This window comes from Siniperca chuatsi, linkage group LG14 (genome assembly GCF_020085105.1).
Source record: "Siniperca chuatsi isolate FFG_IHB_CAS linkage group LG14, ASM2008510v1, whole genome shotgun sequence".
In the NCBI taxonomy this organism is placed as follows: Eukaryota; Metazoa; Chordata; class Actinopteri; order Centrarchiformes; family Sinipercidae; genus Siniperca; species Siniperca chuatsi.
Window position 1 is genome coordinate 13,378,269 of NC_058055.1, and position 15,601 is coordinate 13,393,869.

Sequence of the window (15,601 nt, forward strand, 5' to 3'; positions counted from 1 at the left end):
TCAAAATAGTTGACAATAATTTTCAATCGACTAATCAATGAATCGACTAATCGTTTCAGCTCTAAACCAGTACAACACACATAACATAGAAAACAGAAATTATATGGATAGACAGACCAGATGGCCATTGATTCATTCATCCTGAATTTGAAGTGACATTTCTGAGTGTCAGAAGAAATATATTTTACTGTAATGTTGTAAATAAGTCTATATGTCAACAACAAATCTTTGTACACTGTATATAGGTGCTGAATAAAGTAATTGTGCTTCTAATACATTTTACATGGATGCTGTGGGAACACTGTATGGAGTTGTCAGACACTTTCTAGGTTTTGAATTTGCAGAATTTGTATTGAGCGTTGGTCTTAGCAGGCATGGTTGTGTCAAAGCAGACTCCTATTCAAAGAGACATCAGAGCCCTCACCTGATTACTCTTTACAGAAACCTGCTTGTGAGCTATTCAGACACATAAAATATTGAAAGCCTGGAGTTTCCGTTTCACATACAGAGAGGGAGGGGAGACAACAGAGAGGCAGACAGAAGGGAGGACACACAGGGGCAGAGGAAGAGAGGGAAAAGTCAAAGAACGGTGGGATTAAGAGGAAATAACACATCAGGCACCCTGGGAGGGAGACACATGAGCAGGGATGGAGGGAGAGAGGGAGGAACAGGGAGGGAGCACACAGAGGTAAGGCAAGGAGAGTCTGAATCTGAATGTGTAGGCCTAATCAGGTGCTCGTCTTGAGTGTAACAGTAGAGGCTGTGCCGGTGTAATCAGCTGAAGATTGATTAGCTGATAACCTTCTAGTCAGGCGGTTAGGAGGGCATGTTTTTTAATTCTGCTGCTTCTCTCTCAAACCTCAGTGGGACGATTTCTACCCAGGTTGACACACCGACCCAGAACTGCGGTGAGAAGAGCGACGAGCCCCAAAACCTCCAGGAACCAGAGGAGGATGACCCTGCTGACAGTGGAGCCTGTGATGGAGAGGTGGAGCCCAGTGAGGTCAGATTTGACAGGATAACCTAACACTACACCATCATTCTTAATATGTACTGTAACACTACATCCATCAGAGATAATTGAACAGAAAGAAAATAGGAATTTGGGGAAATCAACACAAGTTTTTGCTCAAGATTTTGGTGTGTCCCTTCTTTGGTGTGATTGATAAAAGGTTGGGGAGGATCTATGTATCAACGACGCAGAGACCTTACCACAGGAGAGGCTGTTAGCCACCATCACACAGGATGATGCTGACTGCCTTCCATTGTCCCCCCTGCCAACAGAGGAAGAATTGACCCCCCCTTCAGTGTCATCTCATCCCTCCTACACACAGAGTAATTCTCACACTCACACACACACACACACTCACACAGATGACTGATACATGGGACCTGTGGGGCCTTGACTTGTGTCTGTAACCAGCACATGCTCATGTGAGGCTATGGAAAACCATGTTACTGTAAATGCTGATATAGTACTTGTATATATGTGTTTGTGTCTTCACAGATCGCCCGTCTGAACCCTGCTGGTACTGCCTGATGTCTCTTGACTCAGAGTATCGTCCTGAAACTCCTAAACAGGTTTCAGCATTTCTAAATAAACACATTATTTCACTGAGGCAGTGCTGATCAGTGACATGAAGTGGAAAAGCTGTGTGAACTAATTTTCTGTCTAATTTGATGAACATTATTCAGATTTTAGACCTACTATACTGTATTTGGTTGAAATGTATTGTGCACCAGTTCATACATTTGCACAAATCTTGCAGAGCTGTAAAGGTGCAAAAAAACATTTGAAACAATCGTTTCAATTGTCAAAGCTTTGCCATGGAAGGAATGACTTTATAGAGGACCAGAGGAAATTTCTTTATTATAATCTTCTTTTCTTTTGCACCTTCTATCAACGGTGATATTCTCATTGATTGATGTTATTGCTTTTGATGGAAATACTTAAGTCAAATAATTTGCTTAACCACCCTCTGTTATTCATTAAGCTGTTTAAAAGTCAATAACTACAAAAAGAGAGATCTGACTTTTTAAGCTGGAACACTGACTATCAAGACTTGAATTTATGATGATATTGAGTAACACTTTGGTCCACTGAGACTGAATTACAGTAATGAGCCTGTGAGTTCATATAATTGTGCTTGATATATTCCATCCAATTTAGTTTTATCTGAATGTAAGGCATGCTGTTATAAGTTCGGTATATACCAGTAAAATCAGCATTGCTCATTCATTCAGTGTCTGTGGAGTAGCTCCAGGATTTGTTAACTCTACAGTCTGTCTTTTTGCTGTTAAAGACTCAAGTTCACATCTCAAAGTTAAGCTGTAAAATATGCTGTACAATTGTCTTTCAGGGCAGATCTTGCCTTTATGGTAACACAACTCCCCCCTGTTGCTGTTTTGCAGGAAGACTTGGATCCTTTGTCACCACTTCCCTCTAGTGGCCAGAAAGTGAGCTACCAGACGGACCCTCGACCTCACTTTGGCGTAGCTTGGTCCTCTCACTCCACATGTCGCCCTCTGTGGGGCAGTGAGGGGCCCTGCTGGGGCCAAAGAAACCAGGAAGTGCCCGATCAGACGCACACCTGCCCTCACTGCCATCTGGGACTGCCCCCTGACACACTGCGTTGGCATGAGGTTGGCACAGACACTTGTAAACACACACAGACATAAATAGAAACACACAAGCTCACAGTGTCCACCAAGCATACCACAGCTTATGCCGCTCTGTTTACTAGAGATTCTCTAACTGTTTTCTTTCTCTCTGCACAGGCTAAGTGTATACTGTTTGAAGGGCTGAGGAACTCAAAGAAATAAATGGAGTCATTGTCAGAGAAGATGTTGCTTGTGCTTTTTTTAAAAAAAATAATGCTGTCTACTCTCCGTATTAATACTCTCAGGAAATACTTTGCACCTAAAAGTTATGTGCAATATCTGTTTCTGCTAGTAAACAACTTTTTACACCTAAGCTTAGCCATGTTCATTCCTTATTACATTTTGAGTTTATGTTTACTTTCTGTAATATTTTTTAATGCTGTGTTAATACAAATAAACAGCATGTGTACAAAATCAGTCTCTTTTTAAATATAAAATTAAATACTCTTTCTCTCTATTGAAAGTGAAGGATGTAGGCCTGTCTTTGCAGAAAGAGTGAAGAGAGGAAAATGTAAACACAATTTTTAGAGAGAGAGGAAACCTGCTTTGAGAATATTGACATTTTATATCTATATTAGTGAACGTATTTTAACTTCCACATCCCTTTGTGAAAAGGACAAGATATATATTTTAGATACTGTAGTAGGTAGTATTGTCTGATAAGGTACCCTTTACATAGGGCTTATAAGTTGTAACTAATGTCTTTAATAATAGTTAATAAGTCATTTACAAATGTTTATGCAGTTATAAATGTTGGTAATACAATAATAAATCCATTATGTCTGCAGTTATATGAGTGTTAATAAGCAGCCCTTTATCTCAATAGTGTCTCTCTTCAACTTCATGATGATGATGTATACGTTTGTTTTTATTCTGTTCTACTTCCCTATTTCTTATTTTATGTATTGATATTGTCCCTCCTCCCCATCCCCATGAGGGTTGCTAGGGAATATTGGCTAATAAGTTTGGACTTGGAGCTGCCCTTTGCTTTGTATTTTATTTGAAAAATATTGTACAAGTGCTCTCTTTTACTTTATTTTGTACCTACCTGGCAATGCCTGTGCAAAAGTAATACAAAAGTAAGAAAAATAAATAAGTAAATAAAAAAGCAAACCTGCATCTCCACCGTAGTAGAAAGAAATCTCAGAAATGGCTGTATTTCTTAAGGAAGCTTAAGAAGCCAAAATTCCTGTGCCAAGTTCTTATTAACTTTTACGGAGGAGCAATAGAAAGCACCCTGACTGGAAACATCACAAACTGGCATGGGATGTGCACGGCCCAGGACCGGTGGGGTCTGCAGCCGGTGATTAAAACTGCTCAGAAGATCATTGGTACCCATCATCTACCGAGCATCAGTGATATCGGTGAGGTGAGGTGCCTGCGCAGAGCCTAAAGGATACTAAAGGACAGTACGCACCCAGCCACAGACTGTTCACCCTGCTGCCGTCTGGAAAGAGATACAGAAGTATCCGCTGCCGTACCACCAGACTACAGAGCAGCTTCTTTCTTCAGGCTGTGATACTCCTCAGCTCCACCTCATCCTCCACACTCCACCATAAATAAATAACATGGAACTTTCTGTTATGCTGGTTTTGCACATTACCATACCACTACCTTTTGCACTACCCTCATTCCCACTGCTAACCAAAGTCTTTCTTTTAGCACATAGTGTACATACTTTCTCTATGTATACGTGTATAGGTATATAAGTAACTGTATATATATTTTTATTTTATTTGATGTTATTTTATTCTATTCAAATTTAAATTGTTGTATATATGTTCTGTCTGTGTATGTGTGTGTGTGTAGCATAAAGGGGTCACAACTTACATTTAATTGTGCAACCCTGTGTTGTAAAATGACAAATAAATGAATATTGAACCTTTTCTAGAAAGAAGTGATCAAACAATCCAACCAGTCAAAGGTATTTTTCACAACCTGGCAACCCAAAAGATGTTCTTATTAATAATATATAACTAATCTATAAATCATTACCATATTACAGTACTTATTAACTATTTATAAAGCCATTAGTTACAACTTATAAACCCTTTATAAAGGGTGCCTTATGAGAAAGTGGTACCAACTGTTTTTATGTTTGCAAACCAGCTTGCCTTAAATATTCAATATATCAATTCAATAATATAAATTAAATTCAAATAAAATATATATTAAACTATCTATCTATCTATCTATCTATCTATCTATCTATCTATCTATCTATCTATCTATCTATCTATCTATCTATCTATCTATCTATCTATCTATCTATCTATAAATATTTTTAATTGAATCGGATTGTCCTTGTGATGTCACAATAGAACCCAATAGAACATTCTGTGATAGGTTCTTCCAGAGTGTCCCATACACTGTTGCACTGCTTGCAGTTTCAGGTAATCTCTCTCTCTCAGTTCTTACTGAGTAATTGTTTTTGATATTTTTCAGACTTTTTCCTAAATCTAAAGTGGGATTAGCCTCTCACACAACCAACTGTATTTACTGACAGCCACAGTGATAATACAAGCTGCATCAATCAACGTAAATCTCTCTTGAAATCCAACACTTAACCGTACTTTCTTTAGATAAATTCTGTGGCACTGGAATAATACGAACAAAAAATGGATGAGGAGTTTGTCCTATTGCAAAACAGAGATGACAGCACTCTGGGAGTTGGTGGAGAATATGAGGACAGTGAAGAAGAGATGGAAGAAGACGACTCAGATCTCAGTGATGAAGGTCCTGAATGTAGCTCAGAGAGGGCGAGCGGTTGGGGGTCGCTTCCTGATGTGTGCTTGAGGCACGTGTTCGGGTTTCTTCCTGACCGTGATCGCAGGGGTGCAGACCTGGTTTGTCATCACTGGCACAAAGTCATGCGCTCTCCCTCTCTCTGGCGCTCCCGCTTCTTCCACTTCAGTGGTCGGCTGTCTAAATTCAGGCAGTCTGAATATTGCTCTGCTGTGGCCTATGCCCGCTGTCTGGGAGTCTACCTGGAGAGGTTGGAGGTGTGTGTGTGTCCTCCACGCAGGTCCCTGGTAGCCCAGCGACTGGAGCAAGCCATCAGCGGCCTGTTGTTTGAGCTCACCAGGTAAAGGAAGGTGTTTCCTGAAGGAAATCTTAGTCCAGCACCCCAATGAATTACCCCTTAGACTGTAACTGACAACTCCCAAAAATGAACATTATCTTGTCTCCACAGAGTAAAGGCGCCACTACGGTCCCTTTCCCTCGTAAGGCTGGAGTTGGACCGGACCTCCTGGACTTTAAGGCTCAGGAACTCTTTAGTAAACTGCCTGATTCGCTTCCTCCACAGAGGATCCTCAAATCTCACCTCTGTTTGTCTGAATGGGATGCGAAACAACATGAATCAAGTGAGTACAACACCAGTTCAAAGATAATGTATCAGCAGATATGTCACTGCCATGGGTATTTCGCCACAGTGCCACTGGTAATCAAAAGATAAGTCACATGTAATCAGCTGAAGTTTAAGGGACTAGAGGTGTTCAGTATGTGAATGAATTAAAAAAAATAAACAAAATATAGTCAGTGACTACATATCTTATAACTGAACTTAACGGAAGGATTTGAATCAGCAAAGTGATTCGTAATTTCCACCTCTACTGGGTAATACTTTATGCTTGCCTTAATTCCTTTATAATAAATGTCATTCAACTGTGAAAACAGTTTTATAAGTTAATGTTGTTTTTGAAGGGCGTCTTTTTAAAATGGAAAGAGAAAGGTAAAACTATTGTGAGAATGTAACGTTCATTGTGAATTTTAAACATCCCCATCCATCCTGTATTCAAGAACAACTATTTTGATTGCAGTTTTAAAAAAAAAACCTTTGCTCTTTTTCTGATTCCTGATCCTTTAACCTCCAGGGTCTGGAGCTGCTTTCTGCCCTGTCACATTCTCAGAGGCGCTTCCACCCTCTGTGCTCTATCTCATCTTTGGACTTGAAGGGATTCTTTTCTAGTGATGTGCATGTCCACCTTAACTCTGACATGCCCCACATCCTGCGCCACCTGCAAGGCCTCACCGACCTGAGCTTGAGTTACTCCTGTCTGTCAGATGAGCTGCTAAGCGCTCTCCAGCACAGACAGCGAGGGTCGAGGCGGAACTCCAGTAGAGATGGGAACTCCTTGCAAACATTCTCACTGCACTGCACTTTGAATGAGCCCCATCGACAGGTAAGCAAGAATCAAATAGATGAGTTGCTGAATTGTGGGATATAGCAGCCATTGGTACAGTGGACTATCCCCAACAAAAACTGCTTAACTGCTTACGTAGATGGCTGAAGAGTGATGGCACTGAAGGCATTGAAAAATCATAGATGTCAGCTTTGCAGAGCTGAGTGTAAGGACACACACACCTGTCACATAGTCCAGACGGTGTAGTTATCCTGCCGACTTATCCACTAAGTGAAATGTTCCTCTGGGCAAGATAATAGTGTAGGTGCTGTGAGATTGTTGTAAAAGTCCTGGGTGTGAGCACATGCTGAAATAGCAAAAAGTGAAGAAAAAATAAAATACCACTGGTGAAAATGAAACCCCCTCAGGTTTCCTTTGTTCATTTCTGTCTCTGCTTCATCGTCTCTGTCAAGCTGGTGTGTGGTGGCTCATGGACAACTTTGGCATCAAGCTGCCCGGGCCTGAAAGTGAAGTTTACGGTGGACCAAGTCATCAACACTAACTGGCTTGCAAGGATACTGCTGCCTGAGATTCCCCTGACAGAATACACCATGACAGCTTTCTACTCCCCCGACGAAGACTGGAGCGTCAAGCCTCTCCTCTGTGACATGCTGCCTTGGTACAGACGCAGTCTGCAGGTCAGGGTGCTGAGCGGGCAGCATTACAGAGTGCAAAGTGTGGAGAGATGGTGTTGAACTGAATGTTCACCCAAAACCACATTATGTGAAATATATCAACTTGGGCCATTTTGGTTTTGATTTGCTGAGGTTTGGAGATAAAAAAGTTAGTAGTAGTAAAAAAGTAGCCATGTCATTACATCTGGCAAGAGATAAGGATCTATGGCAATGCAGGTCGGTTGGGCCAACACTTTGGTCCTGACTGAAATATCTCAACAAGTATTGGATGGATTGCTATGGAATTTCGAACATACATTCATGGTCCCCAGAGGATGAATACTACACACATACCACATTTGTGGTTTTGAGTGAAATGTCTCAACAAATATTGGATGGGTTTCCATTAAATGTGGTACACAAATTCAGGTCCCCCTCAGAATTAACTGTGATAACTTTAGCGACCTTTGACTTTTCATCTAGCGCCATCGTCAGATCAAAATTTCACTTTGTCCAATACTTTAGCTTATGACCAAATACCTTCAAAACTGACATCCCCATCAGCCTCAGATGTACTTTGTGTTTATTGCTTATTAGTAAATGTTAGAATGTCAGCATGTTAGTGTTGTCATTGTGAGCATGTTAGCATGCCGTTAGCATTTAGCTCAAAGCCCCACGGAGCTGCTAGCATGGCTGTATACTGTAGTTTAAATATAACTGTTTGATTACACCAAACCGAATGCCACTGAACACATTTTTTAGCACAAAATTTAAGTATTGACCTTGGAAACAGTAGTTTTTTTCAGAGCTTTCAACCGACATGTTGAGATGTGGTTTAAAGCTCTGAAAAAAAAGGAAAAACAAGAAAGTGGACCTGGAGTTAAGATTTTTTTGTCAAACATTTTTTGGATTGTCTACTGCCAAATCTCTGGAAAATCTCACATAAACTATCTGGTTTGGACTGATTAAAAAACTAAAAACAAGCTACAATAGCCACATTTATAGGTCTCTGGAAAGTATGTTTACTGTTGCCTTATTTATGTATTGGATTAATTGGATTCAACACCAGTGTTTTGTCACTATTTGTTATCTGTGTTGTAAATAGAGGGACGGATGATAAATCAAGGTTGATGTATATTTTGAAAACTGTAAGTCTATACAGTACATTTTAAGGTAGTTATATTGAATTACAAGTTATTTTTGGAGCAAAAAACATGGCCTGAAATAGTCCTGTTAATTTCAATCCAATTAGTAGGCTACATTAAAACGATGTGAACCTTCATCTTGTCTGTCTGCAGTATCTGACCCTGGACCTGAGCAACTGCAGTGAATCACTGGATGAGGAGCTGCTGGAGCTGGTTAAGGCGTGTGAGCGTCTGGAGCAGCTGAGAGTCTGGGCTTTCTTGGAAATCAGGACTGTGGAGAGGCTGCTGCACATCAGACTGACGCAAAGGAGTTTACTTAACAAGATCAGAGTGAGAAAAAAAAACCCCAACAGTGTCTGAATCTGCACATGTACTGAGATGTATACCATGATAATGATCGTGTTGATCGTCTTCCAGGTGAGAATCTACTCAGTAAGTGACGACACCAGAGAGCAGGAAGACCAGCTGGAGGAATTACTGTCTTCCCACCTGCACCTCCCTCCTGAACTGGAGTTTTACGCTATAGTCTACCCCTTTGTATGATCACTGAACACATGCAAAGGTGCTTGTAGACAAGTGGACGAGAGCACACCAAAAAAATAAAATTAATGAAGCATGAAATTCATCTGTTTTACAAATCAATCAACCAAATGAACAAAAATTGGTCATTTTAGTTTGTATTTTTGACACTGAATGGTTTTTCTCAGGGAGGGTGGGGGTTGTGGGTGTGTGTGGAAACACTGACCTACTTTCATTGTAAAGGGTGATTGGGGGAGGCAGTGTGTGTGTGTGTGTGTGTGTGTCTGTGCTCTGGCATGGTGAGAGCACTATTTAAGGGAACAGGGATTAAGAGGCAACAGCAATATACTAAACTCTTGATTGTGTGGGTCATGACACTAACAAGGGAGTGAAGTATGCTTTTAATCGTATACATTTGATTTCTTCTAAGTAGTATTATTATTACAAAAGTCTATGGCTCTGAGAGTATAAGTATTTAAGTATCAGTGCAAATCTCTGTATTATGGTACCTCAATATCCCTCTATTATTAAATACTTATACACATGATACATACCTCTGCATACCTATTACTATATTTACTATATATATTGCCAGTCTATGGCACTATCCCCTTTACTTGCACTACTAATGTACAGTGTATATTAGCATACATTTGGTGTATATGATCCTAGTTTTAGTTCAGTCTCTTAGATTATTTTTTATATTTTTATTATTTTTTTTATATTTGTGGCTTTTTATTTCTTACCTACATCCTTGAGCATTTATTTTTATTTATGCGTCTTGGCTGTTTATTTGCACTTTATAGGCTGATACTTGGTAGTGCACAGTTTTTGTCTATCTATCTATCTTAGTTTGTGCAATAATGTTAATTCACCCTATAGACTGATATAAACCTTTGTTAGATAGTGCACATAATAGAAAGACGTATCTGATGAGAAAAGGTATATTTTTTATATTTTCTTAAAGCAAATGATATAATATTGGTTAATATTGGTGGTAACTGTTGTGGATTATCATAGCAGTTGACAGTCTTGATTCAGATTCATAGACTGTGTATGAAAAGGCCAGACTACAAATTAGCCTCAGCACAGCAATAAAACAGCACCCTGCACGCTATTGGTCGCCAAAAGTCATGCATAGTCACATGACGTGAGTAATGGCATTAGGCAGCGTGGTGAGCCAATGGCCTGCCCCATCACCTGACCGCTATTTGAATATTGATGCTCCCTCAGCCGTCTTCCTGTGTTGTTGTTGTGTGACTGTCTGAGTGGGACCGTCATCACAGCGAGAGATTTCTATCACCAGCCCGACGAAAAAATGTCCTCACTGCTGAAGCCGTTTTCGGTGTGTGAGGGGCCGTGCGAGAGCTGCGGTGTCAGGAGAGGATGCCCGAGCTCGGCTGCCCATCAGCAGCCTCCATCCCGGCGTCTGGCCGCCGCTGCGGGGCTGGGCTCTCTGCCGGCCCACCAGCGGTCGTACGCGGCGAGGAGAAACCTGGCGGCTGCTGCAGTCGGAGGGAGGAAAATCACGCATCCTGGAAAGGCCATCCTTGCAGGTTGATTTTGCAACGCCAATATTCATCCGGCAGATTTTGATCTCATAGTCGCCCATTGCCTTCTGCACAGCACAGCCTAATCTCTAGTCTGTCGCACATTAAGGCTATCCATGCAGAACTGGGTCAAAACGCACTCAGCTAGCAGTGATGCTACAGCAGTTGCATGTATTTCTGTCTTTTCTGTATTTATTTATTATTGCGCTCACATTTTATTCATTTGAACTCATCTAAAAGCATATATAAAGATGCTTAAAGGTTCATGCTGCGTATTGAGTTGAGGCAGGTATACATTCAGCAACCCTCAGCTATTCTTTCCAACAACATACAGACACTGCTGTGTAATCACATCACATACGCCAGGAATGATCTAGCATCAGCACCACATTGCAATTAATCCACCTCATCTGTTTAATACTGAAATAGAAATGCTGGAAAGTTCTCTCAGAACATTCAAGAACAGTCCTGCACAGTGAGTCAACAAATCCCGACAGCAGTGTTTCTCTCTTTCCTCCCTCTCACTCAGGTGGCATTGCAGGAGGAATAGAGATCTGTATCACCTTTCCTACAGAGTATGTCAAGACCCAGCTGCAGCTGGATGAGAGAGCCAACCCGCCGCGATACAGAGGGATCGGTAGGTCACTGGGACATGTGTGACTGCTGACTGACTGCAGGTTTGTGTGCCAGTCTTCTGCTGGATTACTCACTCCTGGATGCTGTGTGTGTGTGTGTGTGTGTGTGTGTGCAGGTGACTGTGTGAAGTTGACCGTGCAGGATCACGGGCTCAGAGGGTTGTATCGAGGTCTCAGCTCCCTGCTCTATGGATCAATACCCAAATCTGCAGTGAGGTGAAGATGCACACATAATATGCAGTCACTTTTACTTGACAGATTTTATGTAAAAGTAAACATTTTAGCCTAAAAAACAGAATGGAGCTGCTATAGAAAAGCACATTTGGTTTATAGCATCGCAGATCGGCAGGGTTGTAAACTTGAAATTAATTTAGCAGTGACACAGCATTTCTTGGTACTTAAGTAAAAGGCAACCATCAAAAGTTTGCTATAGTTGCTATTTTATAACGATTTGACGATGTATCAGTTATCAACACAGTTGCTGATTAATTTTCTGTCAATCAACTAATCATTTAATCAACTATATTACTGCTACTAACAACCACTGAGTCAGTTCCCCTATTGTTGTTTATTTTTACCGTTGTTATTCTTGAATGTATCACCTTCCCATCTTTCACAGGTTTGGCACGTTTGAGATGCTCAGCAACCCAATGCGAGACGCCACGGGTCGGCTAGACAACACGCGGAGCCTCGTGTGTGGTTTAGGAGCAGGTATAGCAGAGGCCATCGTGGTCGTCTGCCCCATGGAGACACTCAAGGTCGGTGGAGCTGGATGCTATTACACGTTTCTTCTATTGTAGGAAGCTCTGTCCACATCTGCTTTTACCAACAATGATCTGAATGAACAACAGACTGATGAAATGGTTCTTCCCTCGTCCTCCAGGTGAAGATGATCCATGACCAGTGTTCCCTCAGACCTCGCTACAGAGGCTTCTTTCACGGAGTCAGCGAGATTATCAGAGAACAGGGTAAGAGAGCAGGATGGATCAACATGGCGGAAACAAGTTGCTCTTATTTCGTTACTCTGCACTTTATTAACACACAAACAGTGTAGATACACAGGAGTATTTGAGTCTTGAATCTGTAACTACCAATATGCATATCTGTGGTTTGTGCTCCATAATCTGTTTGACTCATTTAGGTGTGAGGGGCACGTATCAAGGTCTGACAGCAACTGTGCTGAAACAAGGAAGCAATCAGGCCATCCGATTCTATGTGATGAATTCGCTGCGCAATTGGTACAAAGGTGAAAAAGCCAACTACCGCAAAACAAAATCCAATGTCCCTGTCCTTGATGACCAGTCTTAGTCCTTTTGATTGATGCATTTTCCTCCTATTTTCTGCCATTCTCCATGAATGCAACTTTGGGATTTGGCCTCTAAGGTGACGACCCCAGACGAGAAATGCACCCAATTGTCACAGCGATATTCGGAGCGACAGCGGGAGCTGCTAGTGTCTTTGGAAATACACCTCTGGATGTGGTGAAAACCAGGATGCAGGTAGGAAAACACACCCTGTGATGATTTTATGACTGTCATCAGGGCTGCCATTTTTAAGACACTTGTTTTTTTTGTTGTTGTAGGGTTTAGAGGCCCACCGCTACAAAAACACAGTGGACTGTGCCTTCCAGATCTTGAAGCACGAAGGACCACAGGCGTGAGTAACCCTGATCCAGCTCCTGATGCATGCTGTTAACTTTTCAAACCATCTAACCTCATGTCATCTTGTCCTTCGTGCAGTTTCTACAAAGGGACAGTTCCCAGGCTTGGCCGCGTGTGCTTGGACGTGGCCATAGTCTTCGTCATCTATGAGGAGGTGGTCAAACTACTCAACAATGTGTGGAAGACCCAGTAGACCGACCAGACGGTGACAGAGGTCCACAGGGAAGCACAGACCAGTGCCTCATGCTACGCACAACTGAACACCTCTATTCTACTTCATACTAGCTCTCTGCGTCGCCCTGATCAGATGGCACTTCATCATGACCAGTTTCTACTCTGTTACATAAAGGAAATGCTTTGCAGGACGTATCCTAAACACGGTGATAAAAAAGGGAGGGAAAGTGGATGGTTGCAAAAAATGGCTCAGTTTAGGATTTCTCCTTTGTGGTCAGACTTAGGAATCAAGAGGGATCATTTTATTTTGAAGAACAGGAAAAGGCAAAGTCAAATTAAGTCAGGAAATTATGTGTTATTCTGTGAGTCTGACCAAACCTATAGACTCTGTTCCTTGAGTCTTATTATCAGAAACATTAGTGTATTTAGAGAAGGAAAGGTTCAAATTAGAGGAGGGAGGAAAAGAAAAAAAGAACTTGAGTAGGTTAAAAAGGGATATTACGTATGTCTGATGTTTTAGCTTTCTATGACTGTTGTTGCTGTACATGTTGTAGAGTTAACACTTTGTACTTAAACCATAAATGTGTCTTTTGATTCACTGAGTGCTTACTATACTGAGCGAAGAACAGAGATGCTAGTGGACACAAACAAGCTTGCTGCAGTACTTTTAAATATGTCTGTGCAGTGCTTCAACACATCTGGGTGTTGTAATTGCGTACTTGACTGCTTGTGGTCTCATCACACTAAAACATTCACAGTATTTCCTCGCTGGTGATGATCCATAGATACTGTTCATTGTGCATTTTATGGCCGCTGCTGACAACCTGAGTATGGCTGCATGAATCTTGATGTAGCTGATCTGTCCTGTCTGTTAACATGCTGACAGTGGCTCGCAGGCTACACAAACTGGTCTGGGGTCAGTACCTCTCTTGCAGATTGTTTCAGAGTGTTAACCTGATACGAAGTAGTCATTAAGCACATATTGTAGGAATCTATATGTAGCACAATCTTCACATGCAGTCTTTAGAGTAGGAGATGAGAGTCGGCTTAATAAAGTTCTCTACAGCTGCATGTGAAGGCTTTATTTGGGAATATGTGACCAGTAATGCTTCGTTCAGACACTCAGTCAGGCTGCTATTTCCAAGCAGGTGCTGGTGTGCAGCCTGAAATACAAAAGTGAATTCACTTCTACTCAACATGTCCGACTATGTAAGCCACATGACTTCAATGTGCTTGAGCCTTCAGTGGTTTTCTTGTGCTTAATGATTCACTCATCCAACAAACTGTCCTCTAGTCAGATATTATGTCACATTAATATTTTTTATTTACCTCAAGCTAACCTGCTTCATAAGCTTTTTGTACGCTGACCAATGAAACTGTTTATTAGCCATCTTTAAATGCACTCATTCTTGTCTAATATAGTGTTTACATATGTTGAACGACACCACAGGGACAGTAGATATGTCAGAGGCTCGATAACATAACAAGTGACTAGTATTTAAGCAAGGCTTGGTTTTGATCGACCTAGTTGCACCACACAGCCTTGCGCAGAAGCCTTTTACTTCTCTTTGCCAAACTATTTCAGTAGACTCTCTAATGTAAAATCCCTGATAGCAGCAAATCCTTATTACATTTTATACCAAGAGCAACAGAATATTGTTTAATCTTTATGTCTGCCATTTTGTTTTCATTCACTAAAGCCCCTTTTTACTGTATAGACTCTTTGTGTTTATGCTTTGCTGCTTTTCATAAACAGGCCAACAGCATGTGTGTGTACCTCGTCGAACTGCATATCAGATTTGGTGCCATCTCTCATATTTCATAAGGTCCTGTTGGGCAGACTAAAAGATTGATTTGTGTTGAGAAACTGAAATATGTTGGTAGGACATCAGAAGAAATATTGTTAAAAGTATGATTTACATGATCAGACGTGAAAACCCCTGAAGAAGCGTATGTACACATAACATCATGGTGTCACTGGTTTCAATAAACTTGTGATTAATAAACCTGATCTGTGTGACTGGAAATGTGTGTTAAGACATCTGATAAATAAAATGATTTACTTTTAATTTAGATGTAAATACTACAGTAGGGCATATGTGTGACTATGGATACTGGATTACTTTTATTTCTTCCCTTTTTTCTTGTAATCCACAGGAAATTTGATGAAGCAAAAACCCAGTTTATATTCTTATATAAAGCCACGATGGCTCACTGAAGTGGCACCTTATGTCACCTGTATGGAGGGCAGAAACAGGGAGGCTTTCATCTTGTCCCTCACACTGATTGAAGAGTTACATTTGAGAATATTTTAGCTCCAGCAAATGTCAAATAATTTCTTTTAAAATGTCAGTGGACAGTTTACAGTGGCCATAGAAAACTCAAAATCCTGATACCTTTATGTATGTGTATGGGAGGCAAATAGAGATAAAACTGTTACTAATGGCAGCATTTAAAA

At 41.0% G+C, this 15,601-nt stretch overlaps 3 protein-coding genes across 6 annotated transcripts; all 3 read left to right on the top strand.

Moving 5' to 3' along the window:
* The first annotated feature begins 533 nt into the window (after window positions 1–533).
* LOC122888017 lies at window positions 534–2,840 on the top strand. Its single transcript, XM_044221840.1, has 6 exons — window positions 534–688; window positions 865–1,003; window positions 1,173–1,335; window positions 1,508–1,581; window positions 2,413–2,643; window positions 2,779–2,840. The coding sequence occupies exons 1-6, from the start codon at window positions 648–650 to the stop codon at window positions 2,821–2,823; spliced, it is 693 nt and encodes a 230-aa protein (XP_044077775.1). The 5' UTR covers window positions 534–647; the 3' UTR covers window positions 2,824–2,840.
* A 2,158-nt stretch (window positions 2,841–4,998) lies between these two features.
* On the top strand, window positions 4,999–9,225 carry LOC122888410 (F-box only protein 39-like). Of its 4 annotated transcripts, none has more exons than XM_044222834.1 (7): window positions 4,999–5,054; window positions 5,244–5,746; window positions 5,855–6,026; window positions 6,537–6,845; window positions 7,259–7,483; window positions 8,758–8,934; window positions 9,022–9,225. In XM_044222834.1, the coding sequence occupies exons 2-7, from the start codon at window positions 5,280–5,282 to the stop codon at window positions 9,145–9,147; spliced, it is 1,476 nt and encodes a 491-aa protein (XP_044078769.1). In that variant the 5' UTR covers window positions 4,999–5,054; window positions 5,244–5,279; the 3' UTR covers window positions 9,148–9,225. The 4 variants fall into 4 exon arrangements, with proteins under 4 accessions (XP_044078769.1, XP_044078772.1, XP_044078771.1 ...); XM_044222837.1 differs by having other exon boundaries at window positions 5,017–5,054; window positions 5,312–5,746; XM_044222836.1 differs by lacking the exon at window positions 4,999–5,054 and adding an exon at window positions 5,060–5,199 and having other exon boundaries at window positions 5,312–5,746.
* Window positions 9,226–10,279: 1,054 nt separating this feature from the next.
* On the top strand, window positions 10,280–15,154 carry slc25a1a (solute carrier family 25 member 1a). The gene is made up of 9 exons (XM_044222840.1): window positions 10,280–10,679; window positions 11,203–11,310; window positions 11,425–11,524; window positions 11,928–12,066; window positions 12,192–12,276; window positions 12,450–12,554; window positions 12,692–12,807; window positions 12,891–12,964; window positions 13,048–15,154. Exons 1-9 carry the CDS (start codon window positions 10,442–10,444, stop codon window positions 13,160–13,162), a joined length of 1,080 nt encoding a protein of 359 aa, XP_044078775.1. The 5' UTR covers window positions 10,280–10,441; the 3' UTR covers window positions 13,163–15,154.
* Window positions 15,155–15,601: the final 447 nt, after the last annotated feature.

What these genes read in the sequence shown, in the direction of transcription:
- LOC122888017 (XM_044221840.1), top strand. Translation starts at nt 648, where the DNA reads ATGGAGGGAGAGAGGGAGGAACAGGGAGGGAGCACACAGAG. An exon ending in GAGAGGTGGAGCCCAGTGAG is followed by an intron (nt 1,004 to 1,172) that starts GTCAGATTTGAC and finishes GATTGATAAAAG; the next exon opens with GTTGGGGAGGATCTATGTAT. An exon ending in ACACACTGCGTTGGCATGAG is followed by an intron (nt 2,644 to 2,778) that starts GTTGGCACAGAC and finishes CTCTCTGCACAG; the next exon opens with GCTAAGTGTATACTGTTTGA.
- LOC122888410 (XM_044222834.1), top strand. Translation starts at nt 5,280, where the DNA reads ATGGATGAGGAGTTTGTCCTATTGCAAAACAGAGATGACAGCACTCTG. An exon ending in CTGTTGTTTGAGCTCACCAG is followed by an intron (nt 5,747 to 5,854) that starts GTAAAGGAAGGT and finishes TTGTCTCCACAG; the next exon opens with AGTAAAGGCGCCACTACGGT. An exon ending in TGCGAAACAACATGAATCAA is followed by an intron (nt 6,027 to 6,536) that starts GTGAGTACAACA and finishes TTTAACCTCCAG; the next exon opens with GGTCTGGAGCTGCTTTCTGC.
- slc25a1a (XM_044222840.1), top strand. Translation starts at nt 10,442, where the DNA reads ATGTCCTCACTGCTGAAGCCGTTTTCGGTGTGTGAGGGGCCGTGCGAG. An exon ending in TGGAAAGGCCATCCTTGCAG is followed by an intron (nt 10,680 to 11,202) that starts GTTGATTTTGCA and finishes CCTCTCACTCAG; the next exon opens with GTGGCATTGCAGGAGGAATA. An exon ending in TGGTGAAAACCAGGATGCAG is followed by an intron (nt 12,808 to 12,890) that starts GTAGGAAAACAC and finishes TTGTTGTTGTAG; the next exon opens with GGTTTAGAGGCCCACCGCTA.